The 14,982-nt window shown below is 33.6% G+C and overlaps 2 protein-coding genes across 2 annotated transcripts; both read left to right on the forward strand.

Annotated features, from left to right (window-relative positions):
• Positions 1–789: 789 nt before the first annotated feature.
• On the forward strand, positions 790–2,284 carry LOC129945771 (antigen 5 like allergen Cul n 1-like). The gene is made up of 2 exons (XM_056055691.1): positions 790–1,038; positions 1,540–2,284. The coding sequence occupies exons 1-2, from the start codon at positions 904–906 to the stop codon at positions 2,161–2,163; spliced, it is 759 nt and encodes a 252-aa protein (XP_055911666.1). The 5' UTR covers positions 790–903; the 3' UTR covers positions 2,164–2,284.
• A 10,004-nt stretch (positions 2,285–12,288) lies between these two features.
• On the forward strand, positions 12,289–13,528 carry LOC129947244 (antigen 5 like allergen Cul n 1-like). The gene is made up of 2 exons (XM_056057743.1): positions 12,289–12,553; positions 12,855–13,528. The coding sequence occupies exons 1-2, from the start codon at positions 12,410–12,412 to the stop codon at positions 13,476–13,478; spliced, it is 768 nt and encodes a 255-aa protein (XP_055913718.1). The 5' UTR covers positions 12,289–12,409; the 3' UTR covers positions 13,479–13,528.
• Positions 13,529–14,982: the final 1,454 nt, after the last annotated feature.

The following is a 14,982-nucleotide window of genomic DNA, read 5'->3' on the forward strand; positions in this document are numbered from 1 at the left end:
CAACTTTCCATTTAAGTTGCCTTAATAGCAAGGTAGTTTTTGGCAGCTAGCCAATCAGATAGTGTCTAGAAACATGCCTAACTTTGAAGTTCCTTATGTCGTCTGAACCTATCTTTCTATGGGAAGTTAAGATTTTTCAAACAGGAAACGCGGAAATTACACACATTAAAAAACTTGTCAAAATGGGAGTTCAATCTACAAAATCGTGAATTTTGTGGCACAACATACATTTAATTATTTTTATGTTTTTAAGTTCTTTATTCTTTTCTAAGATTATCTTCTCTTTAAAAAAATTGAAAATATTATATTTTTGTTTGTTTTTGAAATTGATCAAATATTATTTTCTATCTACTTAAAATAGAATAATATTTATTTCTTGTTTAATCCAATGAAAAATGACTAAATATATAGGTGATCTAAACAACAAATTCGATTGCAGTTCAATTTTCCATATGAGTAATAATTTTCATGAAATATACAAACGTATTCTTTGAACATTTCTCACAGATAAACCCGTATAGTTTCCAATCAAACAAAGAAAGGGAAGAACGTATGAAAACTTGTTCCAATTAATCTATAAATCAAAATACTACTCGTATACTATAACGACTTTATAGAAGAAAAAACCCTAGTACTTATATTAAATATAGAACTACCAACTATATTACTACAAAATTATAATTAGATATCACATCTGATTAGCTTTCATCTATTTTTTTTTTTTTTTCAAAGAGATGAGATGTATTTAAATATTCAAACCATTATATATATCAAGTCTTAGCATCAACTTGAGGTTAATTCCTTTAGAGTTGCGGTAGCCGGCAGAAGGTAGTTTTGTTCATAAAGACCTTAGTGTTAATCTCTGCGAATTTAGATTTTAGAAATTAAAAAAAATTGTTCAAAATGGTGAAACATATTGTTTTAAGCTTTTTGTTATTCTTAAATGTTATAATTGTTTTTGGTGCGAGTGTTGACAAATATTGCAACAGAAATTTATGCGGAGGAACTAATGCTCATGTTGCGTGCAATAATAATCAAGTAAGATAAAAATGTTATCAAATAAAATAAAATCAGTAACTATTCCTTTCGTTGTAAAATATAAATTATTAAAAATTGAGTGCTAGTAACCAAACGTTTTAAAACTTTTGTTAAGGGATGTCCTAAATCTTAAAATTGATTTGAATTCACGGTAATTTTTTTAATGAAGTTTTGATCCTAAAAGTTCTAATTTTTCGTACTAAGGCCGTTATAATTTTGTTGCTTTTGAAATATTTACATACATATTTTTGATTTTATTTTTGTTCGCAAAAATCTATTATCAGTGTGATTGTTTAAATTTAAATTCCTTGCTAACATTTGATTGATATTCCAATTTGTTTCCCTTTAACTGTCAAATGTCAAATTATTTCGAAGTGTTACCAACGCCTTACCCAGAAATTGTTTTGAAATTCAAATCATTTTAGAACATCCTTTTATTTACTTTTATTTTGCATTAAAAAACATTAGAATTTATATAACACTTTTTTTTTTAATTTTTAGCAAATCCAACCATCCTGTGCAGCCAACAGTAAAGTCCTTAAATTAAGCCCACAAATTAAACAAATGATTGTCGATAAGCACAACGCATATCGCAACCAACTTGCCCTGGGAAAAGTGCCGCACTTTCCGTCTGCCAATCGAATGGCTACCATGAAATGGAGTGATGAATTAGAATTTATGGCTAAATTAAATGTCAAATCTTGCACCGGAACTCATGATTCTTGTCGGAATACACCTAAATTTAAACAATCTGGCCAGAATATCGGTAGACAAACCATATTCGGAGATAAAATCTCTTCAGCTGATCTCGAAAGTACAATCAAAGGTACAATTGATCGTTGGTTTGCAGAGTATCCTTTATGTCCACGAAATCAACCAGAAGTCTATACTGATGGAAAAAATAAATGTGGTCATTTTACTGTGATGATAGCTGATAAAAATACCCATGTTGGATGTGCCATGATTCTCATGAAAAATGATAAAACAGTTCTAACGTGTAATTATGCCACGACGAATTTGGTTAATTCAAAACTCTTCCATCCGGGAAAGACAGCTTCCCAATGTAAGTCTGGAAAGAGTAAAAAATACTCTGGATTGTGTTCAAGCAATGAAAAATACTTTTAAATAATTTTAGATTAGATTAAAAAAAATCGTAATTTTAAGAAATAATTTAAATTAAATTAAGAAATGTAAATAAAGAAAATAAAAATCATATATGTATGTACATATGCAATAAGTTCTAAAATTTGTCCATTTTTATTGTAACTTAAATCATTATTTCATCCTTGAGTCTGTTCGTAAGTCGTCATTAATCTGAAAATTAAACAAAAATCAACTTTAAAACCAATTTTGTCACTTAGTTGGGTTAATGATTAATCTCAAAAACTTACATTTCTCCAAAGTGATACAGACCTTAGGCATATCTTTCGATGCCTGTAAGAATAGGTTTGATATAAGAAATGTGTGAATAAATTATTGGTTGATTCCATAAGGGACAACAAATTTGTAATTTATTTTCATCTTTGTTCATAATTAGTCCAAATACAATACAATCTGAATAATTTTAAAAAATAAAACCTGTTTAAATTCATAAAAAAAAGACCATAAGTGTGACAAGCTCATTATGGTAAGTAATTCTAAGTCTTATCGTTTCCAACGAAACATACATAATTTAACCCCATGAAGCTACAGAGCGATATTTAAGGTAGTAGGACTAACCTAATTAGCAAACATGAGATCTTATTTAAGATCGTTTAAATTAAAAGATGTTAAGATTTTGATTTGTGGGTTCTCTTCTTGATACTCTGCTGTTGCTAAGTTGGAATAGAAGAATCACATAACAGAAACAAAAGAGTGTATTTTAAATATGATAATTATCACGTAACAAAAGTTAGTAAGTAAGTTAGTTTATTTTTTCTTAACATGTACCAATTCTTCATCACTTTCACTTTCTTTCCTATTGTTAGATTAATAGTGTGACATTGTTTAAGAAACTTTAAATGATTAAATGGTAACTCTGCAAAATGTTCATCATTTTTGCAGCGAATTTTATAATTAGTTTGAATGCAGTTGAAGCATGCATGCCATTGGGCAGGTTCAAAGTCAGAGGACAAAGGGGATTTGAAAGTTAGTCAAGATTCTATTATCTGATTGGTTAGCCGCCAAAAAATTCTTTCCAATTAAGGCAACGTTATTGGAAAATTGGGCAGGTTCAGGCACCATAAGGGACTTCATTTGCAGTCAACTGCATTTTTTGAACGTACATTTTGACCAAGGTATCTAGTTTTTCAAGTGTCATGAAGAATTTCTAATTCAGACCTTTACTTCACAAACCTCTGCTTTAAGTTCACAGTACAAAAACTACCAAAAACATTATAGTCCAAAAAGATATGTAAGATCGATTGATAAAGCCAATTTGTTGCAGCACAGTTTGCTGTTAATTCGACGCTACCGGAAAGTGTCATGAGTCCTCCTATTCTTGAGAGCGTAAATGATTCTATGGGACGAATCTTCTTTCGCACTCGTACAGTTGCAAGAGTACTGAAAGACCTTGGCATGCACAAATCCGCTGGCCCGGATAGTATCTCCCCAATTGTTCTGAAGAGGTGTTCTTCATCGCTGGCAAAACCATTACGTAAACTTTTCCATCTTTCCTACTCTACAGGTCTCTTTCCGAGCGGATAGAAAATAGCATTAGTCCAGCCTATCCCTAAAAAAGGCGAATCCTCCTCTCCCTCTAACTATCGTCCAATATAGCACTCACGTCCCTTCTTTCCAAGGTCATGGAAACGCTGATTAATTATCAGCTCAAGAAATATCTCGAAGAACGGAAACTTCTTAATGACCGACAATATGGTTTTCGTAGCAATAGGTCCACTGGTGATCTCATGGTTTATCTCACCGAACAGTGGAACAAATCTTTACATCGTTTTGGAGAAAGTAAGATTATTGCACTTGATATTTCAAAAGCATTTGATAGAGTTTGGAACCAAGCTCTCTTATCGAAAATGCGTGCTTTTGGTATTGATGAATCTCTTCTTGGTTGGATTAGAAATTACCTTTCTAACCGTTCAATTCAAGTTGTATTGGATGGTTACAAGTCTGAAATTCATAAAATAAATGCTGGTGTTCCCCAGGGCTCCGTTTTGTCTCCGACACTCTTTCTTATATTCATAAATGATCTTATGTCTACCACTTCTAATCCATTATCCTGTTTCGCCGACGACAGTACCCTCAGCTTCTCATACTCGTTTATAGATGCACATCCTTGTCCTTCGGATGTGGAACTTCAACGGCAGCGTATGATAAGCTTATTAAATTCTGATCTTGACAGCATTGTACAATGGGGAATCAAAAACCGTGTAGAATTTAATGCTTCGAAAACTCAATGCTGTCTCCTGTCGTTAAAGCGTAACACACCCCCGATGCCACTATCTATGAGTGGCACTTGCATCCAAGAAACTAATCAACTGTCAGTACTTGGTATGTGTATCACAGATCACCTTTTATGGAACGTTCATATATTTGATATTACCAAAAATGCTGCCAGGTGCTTAGGATTTCTCCGACGGTGCAAGAAATCTTTCAGCCCTTCTGATCTGGATGTAATTTACAAAGCCTTCATCCGTCCAAAGCTTGAATATAATTCGCATGTCTCGGCCAGTGCCCCCAAAACAAGTTTAAATCTCTTGGATAGAATACAAAAAAGGGCTTTAAAAATGATAGGCGATAGAACTATAATCGAAACATTTACATCGCTAGACACCACCGCAATGTTTCATGCCTTTCGTTGTTTTATCGATATTTTTACAAACAATGTTCTGTTGCATTCCAGCCCTTAAACGATTCAGCCGTAATACTCACACTTCCAGGAATGCTCATCAGTTTACCCTTGAGCTCAATTTCGGGCGTACTGTTAAGTACAGAGATTCTTTCTTAAATCGCACATCGAGAATGTGGAATGCTTTGGCCAACTCTGTTTTTCCCTCCCATTTTGATGTTCAGAACTTTAAGACTAATGTGCACAAGTATCTCCTTTTAAATCCTTCCCTTTTTTCCTAATGCTCGCACTATGTTTAAATATAAACATATAAAGGGTACTAATAACCCCTTGAGTGCCTGTAAATTATAAAAAAAAAATAATAATTTGTATTGTAAAGAAACATTACTTATTCCTTTTCCAATTTGACAAGGAATGCTTTTGAGCAAAACATCAAGTGGAATTTTGCAGAAAATAAATAAATCATAGAGTAATAAAGCTCAGCTGTCAGTTGAATGACAAAAACATGATCAACTTTCATTTTGACATAAGTAGACTTGACTTGATAGTTAGGGAGATTTTTCTTGACTAACTTTACAATACAAAATACAAATCGTTGTGAACTCGTAGCTTGTCCGAGAAGTGTTTTGTACACAATAATGTTTTTAATAATTATTGTAGGATGAATAATTGAAGGTAGAGATTTTGTAGAGTAAAGTTAAAGAAATTCTTACTAGTTGTCTAGTGTTTTACGTGTAAAATAACAGCTGATCACAAATAGCTCAGATGTCAAAAAAGGAATCTAAAGTTATCCAAGAATTTTTGGGGTATGTACATATGCAGGTATCTGACAGAACTGCTGATTCAACACATGGTTGAATTTTAAGAAACTTGAAAATTAATTTCACCTTTTTGTATTTTGTTGGTATACAAAAAGATACAGTTAGTTGAAGTTTTATTTGAGAATATTCTGTACATAATAGACGATGAAGAAGCTATTTGCCTCCGAATTTTAGAAGGTTATTATGATCTTTTTTTTTAAACTTCAAAATTGACTTATTTTGTTCTCTTTTTGTAGATGACCAATTTGGTAGGTCTTACCTCCAGTCTAGTGTCCAGCATTCTGAAGTTGAAGAACCTCATCCTGTTCCGATGGTAGAACAAAATACAGGGGAGTCATTCCGTAATTTTCAAAACGATTATCATTTACGATATCGTCAATAATTTGCATCACGTTACTTTGTCACTATCGTCTCGTCTGTCGTTGTCAATATAAAATAACTGAAATGTCAAAATGAACTCAACGAAAGATAACGCTTGTTCGATAACTTGAAAATGTTATTATCTATGGGAAGTTGTGAAAATTTGCAACAAATTGCTTTCTACCAAACTTTTGTGTTGATTATTGTTATTGTTACTGTTACCGTTTTTATTATTTGCCGCCGACGATGTAACTATAATTTATTTATGTCTGATATTATTGAAATTATAAAGGCCTTTCTTAAAAAACTTTGAACAAAACTATGATGGTTTAGATTATTTTACAAGTGAGAAATAAAAAACAAAAAAATGCTTAAATACATATAGGTTGGAAGAGATAGAGGGTCTGATTTATTTCTTATTTGTTTCCATAACCTTATTTGTTTTACTTTTTTTCTGAGTTTTCATTTTCACTTTGTAACAATACTCAATTACACCGAAACATTTTTATTTCAATTTGCTTATTTAGAAAGCAATGACAGACGATACCTATTTAGCTATCATTTTAGAGATATCACTTTGACGATTATCGTCTTACTTGAAGTGAAACTATCGTCAAAACGCTATCGTTTGACTATAATCGTTTTACGGAATGACCCCCCAGGGAAAAATATGTACATACCTTAATCTTATAGAAATAAATAAATCTAACTTTTTTATTTTTATGTATAAAAGCAGACAGAGGCGGACAGCTTAAGAAGCTAGAAGCAAATAAGTTCTCTGAAAGGAAAGGCAAGTTATTTTTTCAGATGATTCAAAACCCCAAAGAAGAACTACTCTATTCCCTTATTTTTAAGTTTGGGAACATAAATCCATTCTGCTCTTCTTGGATGAGTGCAGAAAGAAAAAGGGCCAGCTCCGAGACTCAAAAACCTGGTGAAGAAACATTTTTCAAGAAATTGAAAAATCAGTTAAATTTTCCATTAAATGTTTTATCTTACAACAATTTTAACTTTGAAGATTAAATGGTTCTCTGCTTTTTGTGAAGAGCTGAAAGTTGTTTTTGTTTTTTTGAGAGCTATCTCAATACAGCTACCCAACTCGTTCAACAAAGCATCTAAAAATCCACCTATCCAGGATACCCTATCCAACACTAGATTGAATGCAGCCAATAAGATGCTTTAAAAACTTAAACACATAACTGTAGAACTCTCTATTCAAAAATTGTAACCATAGTTGGAAAGAATTTTGAAATATTTTGTTTTAACTTTTGTCATAATTTTCTAAATTAAGCTACATACTTTTATTCAGAAAATATCAGCTTCAAAAAATGATTTTTGTTTGTATTTAGAACATACCTTGAAATATCTTTAATATATCCAGACACAGCGTAAGCATTAGGAAAAAAGGAAGGGTTCAAAAAGGAGGTGTTGATGTACATAGATTGATTTTGAATTCTTGAACATTGCAATGACAAGAAAGGATAGAGCGTGGTAACTGGTAAGGTATTACACATTCCCGTTCTTTATTCTTCACAGTACTACCAAAATTGGGCTCAAGGATAAAGTGATGGATGTTTCTAGTAGCGCCAGTATTATGGTTGTTTAAGAGGAGGAATTCAACTGACTATTTCACTAGAGCATGGTTAGGTTAGATTAGGTTATAGTGGCTGTCCAAGATGGAACAGACACACTTAGGCCAGTTTAATGGCCCATTGTGATACCACATGAATCTTGAGGCTTCCTCCTAAGCTCAATGGAACCAGTTAGATCGTTTAGATCGTTAAAGAAGAATTCTCCTAGGTAATTCTTGCGTTTTTGAGCTAGAGCAGAGCATGTGCAGAGAAGATGAAGAACCGTTTCTTCCTCTTCCTCGTCCATACAGCTTCTGCAAAAGTCATTTGAGAATACGCCTAGTCTCATGGCGTGCTTTCCTATTAGACAGTGTCCGGTTATGACACCTATTATCGAGCTTATATGCGATCTGCTTAGAGAGAGCAAGCACCTTGAACGTTTTAAATCCAGTGTTGGCCAGATGTTTTTTGTGGCTTGACACGTGGTGATGTTGGTCCACCTGGTGCCTGCCCTCCTCACAGCGTCTTGCATTAGTAGCAGTTTACAAGTAGCGATTGGTATGCCAGTACTTGCCAGACGTGGTAGGATGGGTTGTACTGTACAGTTCCTGGTGAGTTCATCTGCCTTACAGTTACCTGGAATGTCTCTATGGCCCGGCACCCAGCAAAGGTGAATATTAAACTGTTGCGCCATCGCCATTAGAGATGATCGACAGTTATGGACTGTTATAGAGTTTGCAGAGACTGAGTCCAGAGATTTGATAGCGGCCTGGCTGTCGTAGAAAATACGGATATCAGATGTTGATATCACTAGAGCATAGTTTGTTAAAAAAAAAACGTTAAAAATGGGTGAAAGAACGAGATTTATGAGGATATTCGAGTGACGTAATTGAGGTTATGATTTTATTCTCGTCAATCATTTTAAAAGCTCTGTGTTAAATGCTTTATTAGAGCTTAAGTACGTTACTGGACCACAAGTCCAGAGATGGGAGTGATAGTTACGTTTTGGACGTAGAAAAGTTTTGTTAATAGGAGCCAGTTCAGAAGGAGAGTAAAAGTTTTGCAACAGAGATTATATGATCATTCCATGAGGATGAGAGGTGGTTGGTGCATGATGATGCATATTCCTAGAATATAGAAAGAATGTTCAGTTTCAATGTTGCCACCTAGCGATTATAGCAAGTGGGGTGTAAGGAAGTAAGTGGCGCTTTAAGGATACCAGGCAGCATGGGGATTTCGAAGCATTAAATTCCACTAGGTTTTTTTCCCCATTGTAAATGCCCTGTAGGTCAGAATTAGCATGGGCTTCATTTGTTTAGTATTGGCCATACTGGAAAATTTATTGTAAGAAGATAAAAAGACATCCTTTATAATTTAGGTACAAAAATGATATTTTTCACGCAAACCTTTAAAATTTAAAACTAGCTTTAGTTTACTTTATTTCCTTTTTAAATGCACAAGGCCCAGTTTAACGATTTCCAACTTAATCTTAAAAATGCTTTAAAAATATGTTGTTCTACGATGTCACGTACAAAGTTAAGATTCAAAGCTTTGTTTTGCATTTTGTTTATAAGAAAAGAAATCAGAATAAAGTCACGTATGTTATTGTAGGTAAGTACCTAATTATTTGTAATTTGTAAATTCATTGATAGAATTAATCTTAGAATTTAAATTATGCGATTTTATATTGTTTTGTAAATGTTGGAATAAATTTCAAATATTTGTTTGTAAAAAATTTAAGTGACACACCGTTTAGCTGGTGATGATTTGGGTATCAGCTGGCCGGAAAGAAGTTACTCTGTTTCTCTTATGTAGGTTGAGCGGCAATTATGACAAAGAAGGTAAACAATTAATTAAAAGAATTATTATTTAAGAAAAGTTCCTATACGTATACGTATACACCCCCGATCACAATTCATGCATAGCTCTTGAGGATATTGATACCCTTTTTATGCCAAGACATACATAGTGTAAGCATTAGAAAACAGAGTGTGGCAAAGCATTCCACTTCGCGTAGAATGGCTAAAGAACGAATTTCTTTACTTGACAGTAAGTTGGGTTCGAGGGTATATTGATGAGAGTTGTGGAGACGCGAGTATTACGATTAAATTGCTTGAGATAGGAATGTAACTGACTATTTGTCTAGAGTTTAGTCCGTAAAATGACAGGGTGAAAGGAAAAACTTTGCGACGTAAATGATTTAACTATGGCATCATTACCAATTAACTTAAATGATCTACGTTCAATACTGTCTAAGAGACTTAGGGAGCAGTATGCCCAGTGAGGTGAATTATACTCAAGCCTTTGACGTATGTACATATGTATATTATTCTTATAGATTAAATAGAAACATTTTTTGCGTCGCCTTAAGGTATTAACACAAACATCTACCGGTATTTTTTGCGACATGGCAAAAAAAGTATGTGACCCTTCGTCTTCTACAAGACGGGATTTAAAATGCACAGTGTCGTGCAGCGAGCTAAGGCTTAACGAATCACACTGTTGGTTTTCCAGATCCTATGGGCATGGCAAGAGTAATAAACTGATTTCAGCGGTAATATTTGCGACAGACACCGACTATTGCTGCACCCCTTGAACCTCAGTTAAGATTTTAAAGTCATCTTTCCAGCCAGGATGGTATGGTTAGGATAGACTTAAATACTACTATATTTACTGACGAGTGTTTGGTCGGGAATCTTTTCCGAGACCTTAAATTAATATCCTTTAGTCTTTTGGGCTACCTGATTTCACCAGTGTATTTCAATCTAAATTACTAGGAATCAGAAAAGCATGCAAAATACTCTAGTCTAAACCAAAAAAGTTATGGCTATCAATTCGGTCACAACATCCTTTATATACTGGTTCAACAATGTCGGGATGAACTATATCCAGCCTAAACATCAACCTTCGTGTCACTTTTTTTGAAGTTCTAGGTGATAGTGGTATTGATGGAAATTAACGGACCCGCAAAGATCGGCCCTTATAAGCAGCTTCCTTGCGAAAAGGGTTAATATTCCCCTTGGATCGATGGGGGCAAAATTTTCTTAATTTTTCTGATAGAATCCAACCAAAGATGGAACTGATTAACGGACTGGCCTATATGTAGGAAGATATGACCTACCTATAACTAAAACCGTTCTACCGAACTTTTATGCAGACATGATATCGCCAGGGTCCAGGAGAACATGCAGGAAAGTTCACCAACATGAAAGAGTTATCTTTTTTACAATATGTAGGTCTAATGAGTTTATGGTATCAAAATGGTCCCACAGCAGGGGCTGCTTATGACTGCTTTCTCTGCCTATCTAAAGATCCAAGTCCGAAGAGCAAGGTTGTTGATCTAAAAACGAATATGAAAAAATTAGGCCTACGGTTAAAATCCGTACGATTTTTATCCGTACGGACTTTGTTTTCACACATAACGTATTTTTTCCGTGAACCGTCTACGTTTGGTTATATTTTAAATATTTTTCCTCAGTACTAGTGACCACAAAAAAAGACGGTAGACGCATAAAAATCGTCTTTTGTGAATGCGTTCGCGTAGTCACACGCCACTGATAAGACGGAACGGTCGCCCTATATTTTAGTCGTTGAGACGGCTGTTTTAAATCGTCCGTACGAAAAAAACCCGTCTCCGTCCAGTGTGAAAGCTTTAGTTAATTTTATTAGTTTAATATTAATGGCTCACGGAAAAAAAAGCGTACGGAAGAAACCGTCTCGTGTGAAAGAGGCCTTAAACTTCACACTACACGGTTTTGACTGTACGGCAAAAAAGCGGAAGGTATAAGGCGGATCAATGGCTAATTGCACATTATACGGTTTTAAACGTACGGTAAAATACGATATATGGAGGGTTCCTTTGCTTAGTATACTTTTTCACAGGTTTAGTTCGAACTCTGCCGCACGAATAAAATCGTATGATGTGAAAACATGCATTTCGTCACGTACTCCACTAAGCATATCGCGCCGTCCGGCTGCCGTATACTGTAGTGGCAGTAGACTGTTGCTACTCGGCGGCGGCGTGGCGCCGGCATTTTACCGTGACCATGTAATATGAAAGCGTATATGCTCTTCTTCGCGCCTCTAACAAAACAAACGGTCAAAACCGTGTAGTGCGAAACGAGCGTTAGGGTTCTTTCTTCATTAGAGTTTCGCCATGAAATCAATAATAAAAAGTGGAGACAGAACAGATCCCAATGGCTCAATAAAACTTATATTAAACGAGACAAAATATAATTTCTAATGCAACGTAGGATTTATTGGATTTGTAGTCTTCCTAGACTTTATTTTTTAGAGAAAGATTACACCTTTTAAGTTGCGTCATTGTTAAAATTACAAAAGATGAACATTTATCAGTTGTTTTTAAGGGCTACTTTGTTAACAGTGGGTTAAGTTACAAACCATTTGATTTAGATGTCCATTTGAGGGTATATACGATCTGGAATCATCGTGAAACAAAGAAGATGAACTACTGTGAACCAACTATCCTCTTATATTTTCTACAGAATATGGAATTATTCTATTTTTCTTAAACGACTTTACATGCTTCAAAAACAAATTTACTATCTTTTTTGCTATAAAATATTTAATTATAAAATATTTGATTTTGATTCAAGTTGCACTTCAAGCTATAAAACAACAAAATATCACGTCCCGTTTGATTATAATATTTTCTTATGAAAAGAAGCTCAAACATTTTAGTCACAAATCTTTAGTCTTAAGATTTAGTTCGGGTAACAATTATTTTAACAAAATTCCAGTTGTTTTCCTTAAATAGTTTTAAAGAATTTTATAAAAGAAATAAGTTGTGTTTTTATAAAACATAGTCTTTTAAAACTATGGAAAAGATATTAAATTGTATAGGAATTTTGTTATTGTTTAAAGTTGCTAGTGTAATTTGTCTTCGTGGAAATCTTACACAATTTTGCAATACAAATTTGTGTAAAGGAGGACGGGTTCATGTTGCGTGTAATAATGATCTAGTAAGATTTTTTGTAAATAATGAAAAGTGATAAAATTATGTTACTTTTTTGATATGAATGATTATCTTTAAACAAAAATATAATAAAGGAACAATTTCATACAAATAAATGTTTTCCATAAGAATATCGTTGAAACAAAGGGTTTTCAATTTTATAAACCTTGACTATAGAAAAAATCCTTTTTATTAGTATAAAGTTTAGTTTAGTTTTATGTTTCATAAATAAAAATTAACCACTGTTCCGGTATTCAAAATTAAGCATCGTTCACACTTCCTGATCATTTGAATATTTATCTTTTTAGAAAATCAACTCATCATGTGCTGACTACAGTGAAGTGTTTGATCTTTCACCAAAAATTAAACAAATTATATTAAATAAGCACAATGCATATCGAAACCACCTGGCCCTGGGAAAAGTTCCCAATTTCCCGCCAGCAACTCGAATGGCAACTATGCGATGGAACGATGAACTAGAACTTATGGCAGAGCTGAATGTCAAAACTTGCACAGGGACCCATGATTCTTGTCGCAATACACATAATTTCAAACATTCTGGACAAAATATCGCGCGGCGAACAACATTTAAAGACACAATCACCTTAGAGAATCTTGAATATAATATCTACCATGGCATTGATCGATGGTTTCGAGAACATCTAATATGTCCTCGAGATGGAACAGTGGTATTTAATGAGGGTAAAAAGAAATGTGGCCACTTTACTGTGATGATAGCAGATCGGAATACACAAGTCGGATGTTCTATAATGCATATGAAAAGTGAAAAAACCGTTTTCACATGTAATTATTCATGGACGAATATCAGGAATGCAAAACTTTATATTCCAGGAAGAGCAGCTTCGCAATGTAAGACTGGAAAGAATACACAATATCCTGGATTATGTTCAATCAATGAAAAGTATCCATAAATGTACATACAAATTGTGTAAAATTTAAATATTTATGCTTAAATAAAAAAGTTATATGGATAGTTAACTTTTTACTGCATTATATTTTATTTCAGCAGTTTCTTTAGTAATATATTTCCATTTCTTGTGCTAAGCTTACTTACTTAAGGTGGCGCTACAGACCTGTGTGAACTAGGGCCTGTACTAAGCTTATTCTTTCTTAATACTGAAATGTCAAAAACCCGGATCTGCTACAATTTCATCAGTGTTTTACTTCGATATAAAATTGCAGGCTCCTCGAAAACAATGAGCTACTATCGAATGATTCTGCGCCTCCAGCTAGCTTGGTCACGCTTTTCCTCTTCTTTTAAATAGCAAGTAGGTATAAGGTTAGGTTAGGTTTATGGGCTGACAATTTATGATCTCGCCATTCAAAGGCTTTGCTGACGCCTACATTAGGCTTCATCCTGGAATACCTTTGAATTCTTGTTGTTTTGGCATCATTTTTTATTATTAGAAAAACTTATTTTTATCGTAACTTGGCACTATTGTTTTTCTGCTGAAATAAAACTGTATTGTTCTTCTTTTAAATTCAAATAGTCTAGACGTGTTTTTATTTTCTTGGCTTTCAACAGGTGGGCCATCCATATTTAGGAAACATTAAAGATAAGTGAAGAAAGTATACTATAAATTAATTTGTTTTGATTTTTTCGATTTGTGTAGTCACAAAAAATGACGAGCAATTTGCCAGCAATAGAACGCTTAATGGGGGTGCTCTCGACAGTCAAGCGATGGCAGTGTTCAAGTCCAAGAGCAAACCTAAGAAGAAAACAAAATCAGCAAAATGTTTTGATTGTGGTTCTGTTGGACATGTGAAGAAAGATTGTCCAAACAAAACGACACATCGTTGCCTTAATATTGGGTTGCCGTAAGCGCCATTTTAATGTTTCTGGGGAATCGCATTTGAAGTTTTGACAGCCTATTGCTTGAAAACCAACCGCTGGGATTTTTTCATTTTTTGTCAAGATATTCATACGGATATCTTTTTCAGAAAATGTAATTAATTATTCTACAATGCTTTTAGTTTTTAAAATATTTAAAAACTATTACAAAATTTGTTTGCCGTATACGCCACTGAAATCAATATTTTCTTTTACTCATACACGTACGTCAAAAATTGTGCACTTACGGCATTCCAATAATAAATTATTAAAAATTTATTTATTGAAAATCATGAAATATAACACACGTGTTTTAAGAATATAAATAATAAAAAAAAAAAAAATATATGACTTCAAACATTTTATACATTTTTGCTTACAACAAAAATAACTGAGCAGTAAAATAAATAACTTAAAAACAGAAATTCACATTAGAGTCTATAAAGTATAATAGAATATTACTATCATTTCAGTTGCTTGAAAAGACCTTCAAAATACTTCTTGTCCTCTGATGATATACACGCTCTATAGGTCAAAACAAATTATCAAGTTTTTTGGCTCCAAGTTGTTTCTATCTAAGTCTC

This window comes from Eupeodes corollae, chromosome 2 (assembly GCF_945859685.1).
Source record: "Eupeodes corollae chromosome 2, idEupCoro1.1, whole genome shotgun sequence".
NCBI classification, from domain to species: Eukaryota; Metazoa; Arthropoda; class Insecta; order Diptera; family Syrphidae; genus Eupeodes; species Eupeodes corollae.